The sequence below is a fragment of the Pongo abelii genome, chromosome 14 (assembly GCF_028885655.2).
Source record: "Pongo abelii isolate AG06213 chromosome 14, NHGRI_mPonAbe1-v2.0_pri, whole genome shotgun sequence".
Taxonomy (NCBI): domain Eukaryota; kingdom Metazoa; phylum Chordata; class Mammalia; order Primates; family Hominidae; genus Pongo; species Pongo abelii.
Genome location: NC_071999.2, coordinates 27378093 through 27393036, shown reverse-complemented (window position 1 = coordinate 27393036; position 14944 = coordinate 27378093). Strand labels below are relative to the sequence as shown.

At 43.5% G+C, this 14944-nt stretch overlaps 2 protein-coding genes across 2 annotated transcripts in view; both read right to left on the bottom strand.

The window, feature by feature from the left end:
- LOC100453345 (phospholipid-transporting ATPase IB) overlaps nucleotides 1–14944 on the bottom strand; it is a 534685-nt gene that overhangs the window by 99618 nt on the left and 420123 nt on the right. The gene's annotated exons all lie outside the window — the stretch shown is intronic.
- Nucleotides 2211–14944, bottom strand: part of LOC134759826 (VPS10 domain-containing receptor SorCS3-like) — a 174249-nt gene continuing 161515 nt past the window's right edge. The window contains exon 2 of the mRNA XM_063714748.1: nucleotides 2211–3917. Within this exon, the coding sequence (XP_063570818.1) occupies nucleotides 3756–3917 (162 nt within the window). The 3' untranslated portion in view covers nucleotides 2211–3755. The remainder of the gene's footprint in view (nucleotides 3918–14944) is intronic.

The window sequence follows — 14944 nt, the reverse complement described above, 5'->3', positions numbered from 1 at the left end:
AAAGGAAGAAACACGAGACCACTGAGGTTTGAAGAAGACTGGGACAGAAAAAAAAAATCACTGATAGAAATAATAACCAGAACAATAACTTTTCCAAACAAGAATTTAGATGTTGGATAACAAATATTGGAGTGAAAAAAATTATTGACACGAGTAAATAGTGATGACAGAATGAAGTGGAATAATGTCTCCCACTTACCTACCTAGCATGCTTCAGGCCAACACAGCTTTCTATACCACAACAGGGAAAACCTTGGGATTTTCTTCCTGGGTAGAAATAGTTATACCACCCCGCACCTGTCCCTAAGATTCAGATAAATTTTTTCTACCTCAGTGGCCTCATCTCGACCTAACCCTGTATTAGAAAAAAAATATTTTCCAAAAAAATTTGTGGAAAACATATTGCCTAAGGAAACATTATACCATCTACAGCAAAGCACATTATGACTAAGGTTTCATGAGATAATTGTGAGTTAATGCATTTTGCAAATACTACCACAGAAAATGAGTATATGCTTACACCTCCACCATTTAAACAGGCGCTGTGTCAGCAGAGAGTGGGAGTTCAATAAATATCTATTAGTTGAGAAAGAAACCAAAGGGAAGGGAAAGAACTGAGAGAACAAGAGTAAGCAAAGAGAAAAGCACTAAATTTGCCCCCACCCTGCAAAGTGGAAATGCAGACAAGACAGTGGAAGGTCAAGGCCGTGAGGGCAGAGACTTCCTCTTGTTCACAGCTCTATCCCTGGATAGAGTGCCCTGGATCATGCCTAGCACACAGTAGACAGTCTGAAAGAATATGTCAAATGAATACATAAGAGGCTAATGTAGTAGGTGCCTTTTAAAGGCACCTACCCAGCCGCTGAACCAGCTGCTCCCTTGTCTGTCTCCCTTGAACCAGACCTCTTTCCTCATACAAGCCAGGGAGCCCATCAGCTGGGTCATACCGTGCAATCCCATCTACTTGTTACAGCTCTTTGGACCAGGGATGGTTACTTGGTCCAAATTGGGCCACCAAGGGTCTCTCTTCTGGGAACTTTGACATGGGAACTAGTAGGGACCATTTCTGCATGTGGCTGGCCTATTAACATATACACACCAGGTCTCTAGATGGCCGTCTTCTACCCTCTGAGTGGACCAGGAGACAGAGAAAGGATTTTTTTTTTTTTTTTTGAGATAGAGATGAGGCAGCAGTTTTTTGGGTCCTAGGTCCAGTCCTCTCCGAGATCCCAGCTGCATTAGGGGGTTTGGGTTCCATGAGCCACCACTGGATCATTCTATAAACTTCTCATAACCACGTATCTTAACTAGTATGGTAAAGCAGTATGCAGAGAACCTGTTTTTCCCTATAAGATGGAAAAGCAAGAAGGGTTAAAGAGGAGGGACAAACTCCTATTCATCTGTAGATCACCACCAGGTGCCCAGGATTTTAGATAATCTAGCACAGATGCTGTTAAATGCTACAACCCAGACCCAGGAGGCTGAATCTGGCAGAGGAAAGTCTTCACAGCAACATCTGGGCCAGTAGGTTTTGATGAAGCCCCAAAGTGGGTGGGAAGTGCAGGACTAATGAGATAAGCACCCCTGTCCTCCTCCTCCTGCCTTCAGAGTTTCTGCCCAGGGTTGGAGAAAGAACAGAATGTTAGGAAATGAAGAGAGATGGTAGAGAACGCCCACCAGAGACCAGCAATAAGAGGACAGGTGAAGAACAGGGAAGGGCAGAGGAGAGCAGATCAGTTACAGTAGATACACCAGTGACCCACAGAAGCATGAGGGGGTGGAAGGGGAGGGACACGCACTCAGCAGCTCACCTTCCGCCAGCTCTAGCTCTCTGGTTGATGTCTCCTCCATGCACTTTGTTCACTTCATTGTACAAAACGTATATTTTCATATTTTCAACCCTCTAACCACATGATTGGTCATGTTTTTCATTTTACTGAATGACTCAAATTCCTCATCGTTTCACTCACTTGGAATGTGTGTGTGGCAATAAGAATGTGGAAGTCACTGGTGAGGAAGCAAGGACAATGATGGACCTCACATTGTCAGGGGAGCAGGTAAAAGTGAGGACAACACCTAATTTCTATCCATTACATAAACAAATTCCATGGAGATGGTTTTGGGGAAGAAAATGAAAAATGCTGACAGGTTTTTGAAATTTGTTCCAATATATTAAATATTATAATAATATGTATGTATTTATTTATGATAACTTTTATGTAACATACATAAATAAAAGCATAAACTAAAAAGGTCAGGGAGTTAAGAACTTCAAATAAGGGAGTAAACACGAAAGAAGGGTTAACATAAGGGCAAATTATTATTGTTTCATTGCCTTAAGTAACACAGAAACAAAATCCTTCACTCCAAACTGCAGTATTTTCACCCTAACTTAATTCAAAATGTTTAAAACTCCAAAAGATGCTTGAGACATATCTAGTCCATTTCCCTGGCAAAGAAGTTTCACTATCTCAAAAAAAAAAAAAAAACAACTTCGGAAAGAAATACCTTCATCTTCCTTCTTACACCAGCCACACAGGCCACCCTCATCATCCTCCCAATGCCAGTCACACAGGCCACCCTCATCTTCCTCTCGACACCAGTCACACAGGCCACCTTCATCTTCTTCCCAATGCCAGTCACACAGGCCACCCTCGTCTTCCTCCCAACGCCAGTCACACAGGCCGTCCCATGTCAGTCAGTCTGTAACTGTGCTCCATACGCACAGAATGAAAAGTCAAGGTGGAGTCAGACCCGGCTCGGACACTTGTGCAATAATATGTCTGGTCTTTGTCTTCAGTTTCTGTAAGGGAGCCTCTAAATCCCTGGAATTTCGCAGTGATAGGAGCATCTTTGCTATTCATGGTGGGTCCCTCTGTGCGCTCCTGAGTTCCTGCTAAGATGATGACTCATGGTGGATTGCTAGATGGTTTAAGAATGGGGTCCAGCCATCCCAGAAAGGCCAATCATGTGGTTAGAGGGTTGGGGGTTTCAGCCGGGTGATTCAGCCTGACCTTCCAACCTCTGGGGAGGGGAAAGGGGGATGGAGGTTGAATTCATGTGACTGATGATCCAATTAATAATGCCTACATAATGAAACCCCAATAAAAAACTTGTGGACACTGAAACTCAGGGGAGCCTCCCAGGTTGGTGATTCACATCAATATGCCAGGAAGTGACACATCTTGAAGACACAGAAGCTTCATGTTCAGGACCTTCCCAGATCTCAACCTCTGTGTCTCCAATTGGCTGGTCCTGACTTGTATCCTTTGTAATAAAACTGTAACCATAAGTGTAGCATTTTTTCTGAGTTCTTTGAGGAGTAGTAGGAACCTTTGAATGTGTAGCCAGTTGGTCAGATGTGCAGGTGGTCTGGGAACCCCACAGCCTGCAGCTGGTTGTTGAAGCATGGACAGTCTTCTAGAGGACTGCGCCCTTAACCTGTAAAGTCTGACCTCACTCCAGGTAGTTGGTGTTAGAACTGCATTGCACACATTTCTCTGTGAACTCTAGAACGATAGAGCCAAAAGGGAAACCTTATTATCAGTCACAAAACCATATTAGCTCAAATGAAAGATATGATTAGAAGCCAGATCTGCAGAAACTTGAATCCGATTCTCCTTTAATAGAACAGGCTGCTTCTTGTGAGCTTAGGTAAGCAGGCTACCATCTGAGCCTTGGTTTCTTCATCTGCAAAATAGAAATCGATTACATAAATCAAGGGTTGGCAAATTTTTCTGTAAAGTGTCAGTTGGTTAATATTTTAGGCTTTGTGGGCCACATATGGTCTCTGTCTCATAGTCTCCTTCTTCTTTCCCCTCCTCCTCCTCCTCCTCTTCGTCTTCTTCTTCTTCTTCTTCTTCTTCTTCCTCTTCCTCTTCCTCTTCTTCTTCTCCTTCTTCTCCTTCCTCACACATCTTTAAAAACGTAAAAACCAGTCTTACTTTACAGGCCATGGTTTGCTGAGCCCTTATATAAACGAAGTTCTTTTGCAGTTCACAACCTGATTATATCCCAACTCCCATCTCAAGGAAATAATCACTTAAATTTCTATTAGCTGAAATTTCCTGGTAAACATAGGTATTCAAACTGTTACTACATGAGTTAAGAAGTTAGTTATGTCTTTTTCCAATGTTTTAGGTACTTGAAAAGTATGTAAAGGTAGTTTTCTCCTTGCCCCCAGAAAAATCTCTAGGAAAACAGTGCAGTCATTGCAAAACCTTCATAACATGAAGCACGTGTGCATGCATATACCCATACGTTCTGCTCCTCAAGAGTTTCAAGTTCAACTATGGCCTCTACCCCATATTTACAAAGATGTTTTATAATCCTTCAGAACACAGGCACATCAAAAGCAGTTCAGCCACTGGGGAAGCACTGGGCTGATTATTTCTCCTAATCAAACAGACACAGTGAAAATGCTGTGTAAATGCAAAATGTGATTATTTTAGCCTTGGCAGACACATTTTGAAGGCCTTTTCAAGACCCTCCTTTGCACAAACCGCATCTCTCCAAATATAGCATCTGCAATCCACTTCTATCCAAGAATTCAAAAGAAATAAACACAAAGGGAAAGCGACACTGATGGGTCAAGATTTCTTATTACTGCAAATACTTGTTGGTTTCTTTCTTTTTTTCAGATCAGAGAAGATGAAAAGAGAAGTAACAGGCCATGGATTCTTTATGATTTAAAATATTGTTGGGTATGGAATGCATTCAGTTATTGAGCACCTCCTAGATAGAAGGCATTTTGTGAAGTAGTGGGTAGGGAGAGGGGCATAAGCTTCCATTTTTACAGCAACAGAGAGCAAGAAATGTGGAAATTCAAAGCACAAAAGATGGCTGCCAGTCTCAATGGGGGCCAAAGAAACAGGGCGATTTCATTCAGGAAGCCATTTGAAGTAGGCTTATAAGAATGATTATGATTTGGCTGTGCAGAGAAAGAGCAGAGCATTGCAGGTGTAATTGTGTGTGAGCAGGGACACGTGCTGGTGATACTTTATTTACAACCTAGTTGGCTCTAGCATAGTGGGTGAAAGTTGAGCCACTGTAATTTGAAGCCTTGTTTCCAATAAGTACAGCAATATACACTGGCTTCTGTTCCTCAAAACCCATTTTATACCTTAGATGTATTAAATTTATCCTGTAAATTAAATGAAGACAAATGTGCTTTTAAGGAAATGTATTTCATATCTAAAACCAAAAAAAAGAAAAGCTATGTCTCAAACACTCAACTCAGAGTAATTTTTCATGTGAATTGGATTGGTCAAGGTTTAAAAATACAAGTCCAGTTACTTCTCCTTAGCAACTTCCTCTGTTGCTAGGATAGACATTCTCCATTGCTCCTAGGACCCCAACACTGGCCCAAGTTAGGGACACCAATTTTAAAATCTCATTGCTGATTCAATATGCATGAACACCATCTTTGAACAGCTAATCTAGGAGAGGCGCGATTTCCTTTGAAGTTGTGGTTTGCCTGTCCTAAGCATATTTTGTTTGTTTGTTTTTGTTTGTTTGAGACAGAGTCTCGCCCCGTTGCCCAGGCTAGAGTGCAATGGTGCAATCTAGGCTCACTGCAACCTCTGCCTCCCAGATTCAAGCAATTCTCCCACCTCAGCCTCCCAAGTAGCTGGGATTATAGGCACCCACCATCATGCCCGGCTAATTTTTGTATTTTTGTAGAGATGGGGTTTCACCATATTGGCCAGGCTGGTCTTGAACTCCTGACCTCAGGTGATCCGCCCACCTCAGCTTCCCAAAGTGCTGGGATTACAGGCATGAGCCACTGCATCCAGCCTTGTCCTAAGCATTTTGAAGACCCACACAGCTTGGCCAAAGGCACATGGCTTCACTGCAACCAACCCCATAGCCAGCCCACCTCCTCAGTGACATCAGTGACCCCTCTCCTGCTGCTCCTGAACCCCACCCATGATGACCTTCTTTCCTCAAGATGTCAGCTCTGTTCCTTCTCCAGAGACCTGGTACTTGCTTTTCCTTCACCTAGACTGTCATTCCCTAGTCTTTGCTAACTCACTTCTTCCTGTCACTCAGGCATCAGCTTAAATGTCACTTCCCCACAGAAGCACTTTGTGACCACGCCCTAGCTACAGCATTCCCCTTCTCACTTATTCCCTAACACCACACATTATTTCTTCCATGGCACATACCACTCCATAAAATGTGTCTGTTCATTTTCTGTCTTCCAGCATTCTCTAGGAGCTCCAGGAGGGCAGGACCCATGCTCATCTTCATCACCTCTGTATCCCCAGGAAATGGGATGCAGAAGTCATTCAGTAAACATGTTTGATGAGTGAATCAAGCGAACACAAAATTTCACATTCTGTCTTAAGTGGACAGAGAAAAATGCAATTCTTTAAATTTAGTCTGCAACTAATCTGACCCACCTCTTAAGGCATCATCCTGTATAGATAGCTGGGAAAAAATGGAAATGTCCAGTTTTGTTTGCAGCTCAGTCCAATGTGAAAAGTTTAAGTAAGGGGTATTCAGTCTTCCTTGAATAAGGACACTTTAGCTCCCAAATCACTTCATCCTCCTCTGGCTTCTCTCTTGAAAATGGTGCTGGATCCATGGAGGGTAGAGATGGGGGCATGGGGAATAGTTGGGATCCTTACACATAAATGCCTTCTGCCTCCACTGGTCTGCAGAATGACATCCCTAGTCCCCTTGCTGGCATTTGGGTTATGTCTGTGACTGGTCTGGCTTGGCTTTGTCAAAGGGCATCTGTGTTCCCTAGATGGCTCTGCCTCACCTGGGCTCCCTCTGCAGAGACTACAGCATCTGCTGTGCTCTCTCTGCCACCTTCTGTCAGCCTCATTCCACAACCCTACCAAGCCAGGCCCCAGAGAGGCCCCAGGAGCTTTCAGATTAGCTCCTAGACCACATGGGAAGCACAAGTGGGCAGTTCAAAAAAACGGGACCTCCCTGTTGCTCCTCAGTATTATCGTCACTTATCCCACACACCTCATCTCTCCGACTGGGAAAACTTTCCCCAGGGAGAGAAACATCAAGGCGTATCTCATTACATTGCTTTCTTTCCTCCTCCTGCCTTCCACTCCATCTTCTGGAAATCAAAAACAGGCAAGTGTTTTAATGCACTTCCCTCATGCCATTCTTCCGGATTCCAAACACTCCTTAAAATTACAGTGGCTGGAATTGCAGGTGCACCCCAACACATGCAGCTTCTGCAGGGCATGGTGAGTGCACCTATAAATTCCAGCTACTCAGGAGGCTGAGGCGGGAGGATTGCTTGAGCCCAAGAGTTTAAGGCCAGCATGGGCAACATAGCAAGACCCTCATCTCAAAATCAAAAAACCTGCTCAGGTATCTCTTCTTCAATGTGGAAAATATTGAGAGTCAAGCCATCCAACTCTTGTAAGTGTGAGATATTTATAATATAACTATATAATGCAGATTAATATATACAATTAAGTATTGTATGTATTACAAAGAAGAATTAGTCTACAAAGTCTCCTAGTAAACAAAAGGCTGGCTTGCCTAATCCTGCTATTTTTGAAAGACAAACAATGAAAACGTCTTGATGTTTCTCTTGACATTCCTTCTAATCTTTCTTGGGGAGGTGGAGGCTCCAAGCAGATGGAAGTCAGCAGTTAAGTACAAGAGAAAAACACATTCATTTGCTTCAACTATCGCCCCAGTTTCTCATGCCAATCAGCCTGTCCTGTTTGCTTACAATCACTGGTCATATGAACCCAATGCTCTACTTCCATCAGCAGTCTTAACCCACTAAATACATGCAGTCAGATTTGAGCAAGTCACTACGGAGGCCAGCTCATTCACTTTTGTTCCCAACTCCACTGACACAAAATAGACTTCCCCAGTAGGATGGCTTTTCCTGACTCTCTTGTTGAGTTGACATTTTGTGTATCATGTTTTCTTCTCAGACACAGAAATGAGAAAGTTTAAAATATGAGAAAATCTTTAAAAAGCAAGAGCACTGCCAAAGAGATGCATATGCAATCATCTGAATCCAAGGCCTCCACAACCGACTCAGGGTTGCCAGGTCGATTTGTTGTCTTTGCCATGTCACTAAGGTGCCATAGACAAGTGTGATAAAAAGCACAACTATTGTTGAGCCTACCACTGTTCTAAGCATTCTGTATGTGTAAATCCATCCAATCCTCAGAACAATCATATGAGGAGCATGCTTATTTTTACAGATAATTTTTTAAAGATAATAAAAATGGGGCAAGGAGTAATTAAGCAACCAGCTCAATGCCCACAGGTGCATTTTTTTTTTGTTTGTTACTATAAGAATCATTAATATAACCCTTATCTATATGATCATCGATATGACCTTTTACCTACATAAATCATCTATCTGACCTTTATATAAATGAGAGTGGCATTTCAAAGAGTTTCCTGAAATAGACAATAAAATATCTGTTGACTAACTGAATCTTTTATCTTTATTAGGTTTTGTGGGGTTGTTAAAAATAAAAGTATACTCCTAGAGTCTATGCATTAAAAAGAAATCCCAATAGCCATTCCAGACTCACAGGCTTTAGCGGTGGTAGCAGTGATGGTACCGGGTGCTTAAGCCAGGAAAAGCCAAGTCCCAAATACTAAAGATTAACATATTCTAGAGCAAGCTTGTCCAACTCGTGGCCCACAAGCCACATGCAGCCCAGAATGGCTTTGAACGTGGCCCTACACAAATTTGTAAACTTTCTTAAAACATGATGAGTTTTTGGGGGATTATTTTCTTTTTTCAGCTCATCAGCTACCGTTAGTGTTAGTGTATTTTATGGGTGGCCCAAGATGGTCCTTCTCTTTCCAATGTGGCCCAGGGAAGCCAAAAGATTGGACACCCCAGTTTAAGATAGGAACATGTATAAGAATTCAGTAAGTCAAGGAGGCAGGCAAAAAGGCTAAAGCAGACAGGAAGTCATTCCATCACCAAAAATTTTGGGCATTCTGTGTGCATAACGCAGAAGTTAAAAAACCCTCTCCCTGCCTTCAAAGCACCTGTAGTCTGGAGAGGAAACAGACCAATGTGGAAATAACTAAGACAGCTTCGAATGTGGAGTGTTTCCTTTCACCTGGACTTGCTTCCTCTCCGCCAGTTCTCTGCCTGCCTACTACTCACCCCTTAAGACACAGCCCAGGCTTTCTCTCCTCTGAGATGTCTTCCCTCGTCGCACACTCTCGGGTTGAGTTAGATCCCCCTCCTCTATGCATAGGGCCCCCAGGCACAGGTGGGTAGACAGCAATTCCAGAAAGCACATTTCTTAGTCTCACACGACCAACGTAACCACGTGCAGTGGTCCAGTCTGTGCATTTTCCACATTAGAATTATTCTGCTTTTGTGTCTGCCTTCCCAGTTAACAAGGTGTCCACTTGTGTAAGTGTGGACCGTGCCCTACTGATATTACCATTCTCAGCACCTGTGAGAGTGGAAGAAGTGGAGACAGTGAGAGCTATGGATGTTCAGAGTCTAAGAGAAAGACGAGTACTTCCAGCTGGGGAAAAGGGTGATTGGTTGGAGAGATTTAAGATGCCTTCCTCTGTAAAGTCAGCAGCTGGGATTCATCTAAAAGCTTCCAAAGCAGAGGGTAAAGATGGAGAAGAACATCCCGTGCAGTGAGACAAAGCCGTGAGCACATATGCTGCAACATGAACAGCTATGGTCTGGACTTCCCAGAGTGCCCCCTCCTTTGAGTTTGTGCTCTCCTCCACCCCATAGCCAGATAGACACACAATAAAGACAAACCCTCCTAGCTCTGCTTCCCTGCATGACACTTCTCTGAAGAGGAGCGCAAAGAGTAGAGAATGGAAAAACTATATTGATAGACCAACTATAACAAGCCAAAATGATCTAGTAGTGGAAACTTGTACAAAATTACAAGAAAGTAGAATAAGATGTGTTATAACAGATACAAATCAGGTAAGGTGTTCCCACAAAGGAAGGGTCTCTAATTATGAGTCAGAGGGTCTGGGATGCCAAGGGGGCAGCAATTGACCTCAGAGGCAGATCAAAGGAATGAACGAACGGAGTCTGGCAGGTGACTGCTTGGCAGGGATAGGAAAGACAAGAGGCCTGGCATTCTTGGCACTCTTCCTGAATTTATTGAATTTCTAGCTGTCTAAATTATTAGCTCTCCCCTTGAATGAAAGGCTTTTAATATCAATGAGCTATGAAATGAAATGTATAAGTTAATACAACCAAATATACTACCTGTACAGTGTGATATCCTTATGACCCATAATTCCGTGAAGATAAGGTATTATAGGCCTAAGTAATAAAAGCATTGTGCTGCTCCTGGGCAGAGCTCACCATTCTGCCAAAGGCACTGCTTACAAATGAGCCAAGTATTACAGAACCCTCATGGAACTGTGCCAAGCTCTCAGTAATGTCTGACATACAATCTTGAATCATAGCTGAGTGTCTATGGCACACTCGACTGTACACATGCTGCCAACGCACTAGCAGCAAGGAGGGCCACAATCAAGGAGTCTCATACTAGGTCCAGAGCTCCCTTTTTCTGTGCTGACAGTCAGATGCTGGGCCACACCCCTGTATCAGGAGACATTGCTGTGGGGGACAGTGAGGGGGAGAAGCAGTAATCAAGGGATTATATCCCTCCAGAGTTTAGGAACACCCTCTGAAACTGAACTCCATGCAAACAACAGACAAAATGGATTTGCTTATAAAATGCGAAACACCAGCCACTCTAACAGAAGATCAGTAAATGTGATGCTCCTAAGACCAGAGTATCTCTTAAAATTCTACAAGTAGTTAAAGCCATTGTTTTGTTCGTTTTTGTTTTTTGAGATGGAGTCTCACTCTGTCGGCCAGGCTGGAGTACAGTGGCGTGATCTCGGCTCACTGCAACCTTCAAGCGATTCTCCTGCCTCAGCCTCCCGAGTAGCTGGGATTACAGGTATGTGCCACCACGCCTGGCTAATTTTTGTATTTTTAGTAGAGACGGGGTTTCACCATGTTGGTCAGGCTGGTCTCGATCTCATGACCTCGTGATTCACCCACCTCGGCCTCCCAAAGTGCTGGGATTACAGGCATGAGCCACCGCGCCCAGCCAAAGCCATTGTTAAGAAGGCAACTGGGCCACTGGCTCTACGCTGCCAACCCCAGTATGAGAGGGTCCCATCCGATGGGCAGTGCGGTCTGAGACCTGCCCTGCCCAGCTCTGCTTGCTTCTCTCGTTTCTGTCACAGCCGTCAGATCCACATCGCCACATGAAGGCTTTCTGGGCCCAATCCCAGCCCCTCCCCGTCTTCGTCGTTCAGAGAGGTTGTCCCCAGTAAACCTCTCTTACTCCTAACTCCATCTCTGTCTGCTCGGCAGAGGACCTGAGTTGATGCTTCTCCTCTAGCTCCGGCTGACATGTTCACATTCATGAAAAGACAGTTTCTAGTTTGATTTGAATAATGACAACAGCACTTGAGCAACTGCTAGATGGTGGGTTGATGACAGCCATGCCGATGGCAAAGCAAGTAAAGTACACATCACTTCTGCCAAGAGAGAGCCCAGCCACAAACAACACAGGGAGCCAGACGCAAAGAGACCACGCAGTTCACCCCTGAGTGACACATTCCACAGTGCCAGTTTAGCAGTCGCAACCTCATTATGACTAACCATCCTACCGCTCATCTATTTCTTTGCTGCCAACTACCAAACCAGTTCCTTTCCTCCCGCCACAGCCCTCCCCACTCATCAGTGAAACCCATAGCTTGTACCTAATCAAGGAAACAGAATTTCAATACCAGCTTCAGGAAAATCTATCAAAAAACACAGATCCGTACCCAAATTCACTGTACCCTAAAGCTAAGTATTAACACCTCACCTGCCTATTTCTTAGCCCTCTGGCAAACTTTCCCCAACCTCCTGGGACTTAGGAATCAAAAACCCTGTAGAGAAATTTAGTTCATTTCAGAAAGTTCTTCACAAAATCAAAACACTTTCTTATAGAACATTAGTCTTTCTTTAGAAGCAAAGCACATATTTAGTTTACACTTGTTTCTAATAAGATTAACAGGCTAGATACAACCCCACCTCAGATTAGGGATGAATAGAGGAAAATAAACGGCTGCAGGCAGGCACACTAGTCACTAGTCAGAAATGACAACTCAGGCAAGAACCAGCACAGAAGAACAAAAGCGCACAAGCAAATCCCGAGGCCATAAGCCCTAAAACCCCAGCCATGAAGGCAGCCCTGCTTAGACACAATGTAATCCCTGGCATTCACACTTACCATCTTGAGTCATTAAGAAAAGTTCTCCCAGTACTTTGGGAGGCCGAGGCGGATGGATCGCTTGAGGTCAGGAGTTTGAGACCAGTCTGGCCAACGTAAGGAAACCCCTGTCTACTAAAAATACAAAAATTAGCTGGGCGTGGTGGCAGGCGCCTGTAATCCCAGCTACTCGGGAGGCTGAGGCAGGAGAATCATTTGAACCCAGGAGGTGGAGGTTGCAGTGAGCCGAGATCACACCATTGCACTCCAGCCTGGGCAACAAGAGCGAAAACTCTGTCTCAGAAAGAAAAGAAAAGAAAAGTTCATATAACATCATTTTTTGTTTTTTAAAGACAGAGTCTCACTCTGTCACCCAGGCTGGAGTGCAGTGGCATGATCTCGGCTACTGCAACCTCCGCCTCCTGGGTTCAAGCGATTCTCCTGCCTCAGCCTCTTGAGTAGCTGGAATTACCGGCACCCACCACCATGCATGGCTAATTTTTGTATTTTTAGTACAGACAAGGTTTCCCCCTGTTGCCCAGGCTGGTCTCAAACACCTGGCCTCAAGTGAACCTCCTGCCTCAGCCTCCCAAAGTGCTGGGATTACAGATGTGAGCGATCCTCCCAGCCTACCCTAAGTTATTTTTAATTCAAAAGTTTCCTCTTATGTTTTTAAAAATTAAACATTTAATTTCAAAAGTTTAAAGTTGCATTTTCAAGCCTCAACCTTACCTACTTAATTCAGTACCTATTGATGAAGCTAAAAAATATATTTACTGTTTCAAATATTTGAGATCTTCCCAGAAATATAAAATGTCTGATATAACATACAATGATGTATCTTAAATACATCTGTGTCTATAAGTGCTTTTATAGCCAGTGAATTACTAATGTATACTTACTACAGCCTGAAACGGGGTATCAATCTTTAACAGCGCTTTTCTCAAGAAAACTATATTGATATTTGACTTACACAAAAATATCACAGCCAAGTGGAAATAAAAAACAGTCATAATGTTACAAGGAGGGGAAAGCATCTAAATAGAAAAAGAAGTATTTTGGTGAAGGAGAGATTGAGAATCCTTCAACCCTGTTGCACCTAAGGAACAGAACATGACTTCCTCTCGGTGTGCGCTCAGCCCGTGGTGGTGGGACGATGCCGGAGGGGAATGTGGATGGTCACCCGCTTTTCCATTCCCTGTGTCCACCATCTGAGCTGGGTTGTGACCTTCCTGCTCTCCAAGTTCTCTCACTCAAACCTGTGGACTTTTTTAAACTCATGGAGGTTAGGCCGGACACAGTGGCTCATGCCTGTAATCCCAGCACTTTGGGAGGCTGAGGTGGGCGGATCACGAGGTCAGGAGATCGAGACCATCCTGGCTAACACGGTAAAACCCCATCTCTACTAAAAATACAAAAAATAACCAGGTGTGGTGGTGGGTGCCTGTAATCCCAGCTACTTGGGAGGCTGAGGCAGGAGAATGGCGTGAACCCAGGAGGCGGAGGTTGCAGTGAGCCGAGATCGCGCCACTGCACTCCAGCCTGGGCAAAAGAGTGAGACTCCATCTCAAAAAACAAAACAAAACAAAACAAAAAAACAAACCACGAAGGTATATTTGCTTTTAGGAAAGGATATCTTTTCCCCTTTTAAACTCTACATTGAGATTCTGAAAACTGAACTCAGTGGGACACCTGTGGTTTTGGTCTGGGGTGACTTTTCGCTATTGTAAAACAAAACAAAACAAAACAAAACTCCATGTTAGGTGACATCCAAGCAACTGACTCCCTCAACCTATACTGTGGTGAACCTACGAAGTCTAAGCTAACTTAAAAGACAAAAAAAAATTGCACATCAATTACCAAGGAAATAGAAATTAAAATGACATGATCTTACCACACAAATCGACAAAGTAAATACTGATTGGATTTCTGTTTCTGACCATGAGGGTGTAAGGAGGTATAGACTAGCCATTCCACTCTAACAACCAGAAAACACAAAAAGGGATAGGAAACAACTATTTTCTGATATCAAACAATAGGCAGGATAGAAAAGCAATCCCCGATAGGAGAAACAAACAAAATGACCACTAGGATTGCACTCTCTTTCTAGCTGAAAATGATTTCTGAGCCAAAGTACAGTGAGCAGGAAACTCAAACAAAAGCCTCGCAGTCTTGCTGAATTGAATTTGTAATGGAAACTAGAACACCTGAAATGAAAATGACACTAGGTGGGATTAATAGCAGATTAGGCACTGCAAAGGGAAGGATGCATGAATTTGAAGACAGCAATAGAAACTCTCCAAAAAGAAGCACAAGAAGAAAAATAGTAACAGAGCATCCGTGACCTATGAGACAACCTCATGGGGGTCTAATGCATTACATAATTGAAGTCCCAAGGGAAAAAGGGGTTAGAGAGGAAAAGGACATAAATATCTGAAGAAGCAATGTGGAAAAATATTTCCAAATTTGCTGAAACCCATAAACCCAAAGGTCCAGAAGCTCCAAGAGGAAAAGGATATAAATATCTGAAGAAGAAATGTGGAAAAATACTTCCAAATTTGCTGAAAACCATAAACCCAAAGGTCCAGAAGCTCAATGATCACCAAACAAAATATTTTTTAAAAACACATCAAGGCCCAGCACAGTGGCTCAAACCTATAATCTCAGCACTTTGGGAGGCTGAGGCAGGAGGATCACTTGAGCCCAGGGGTTTA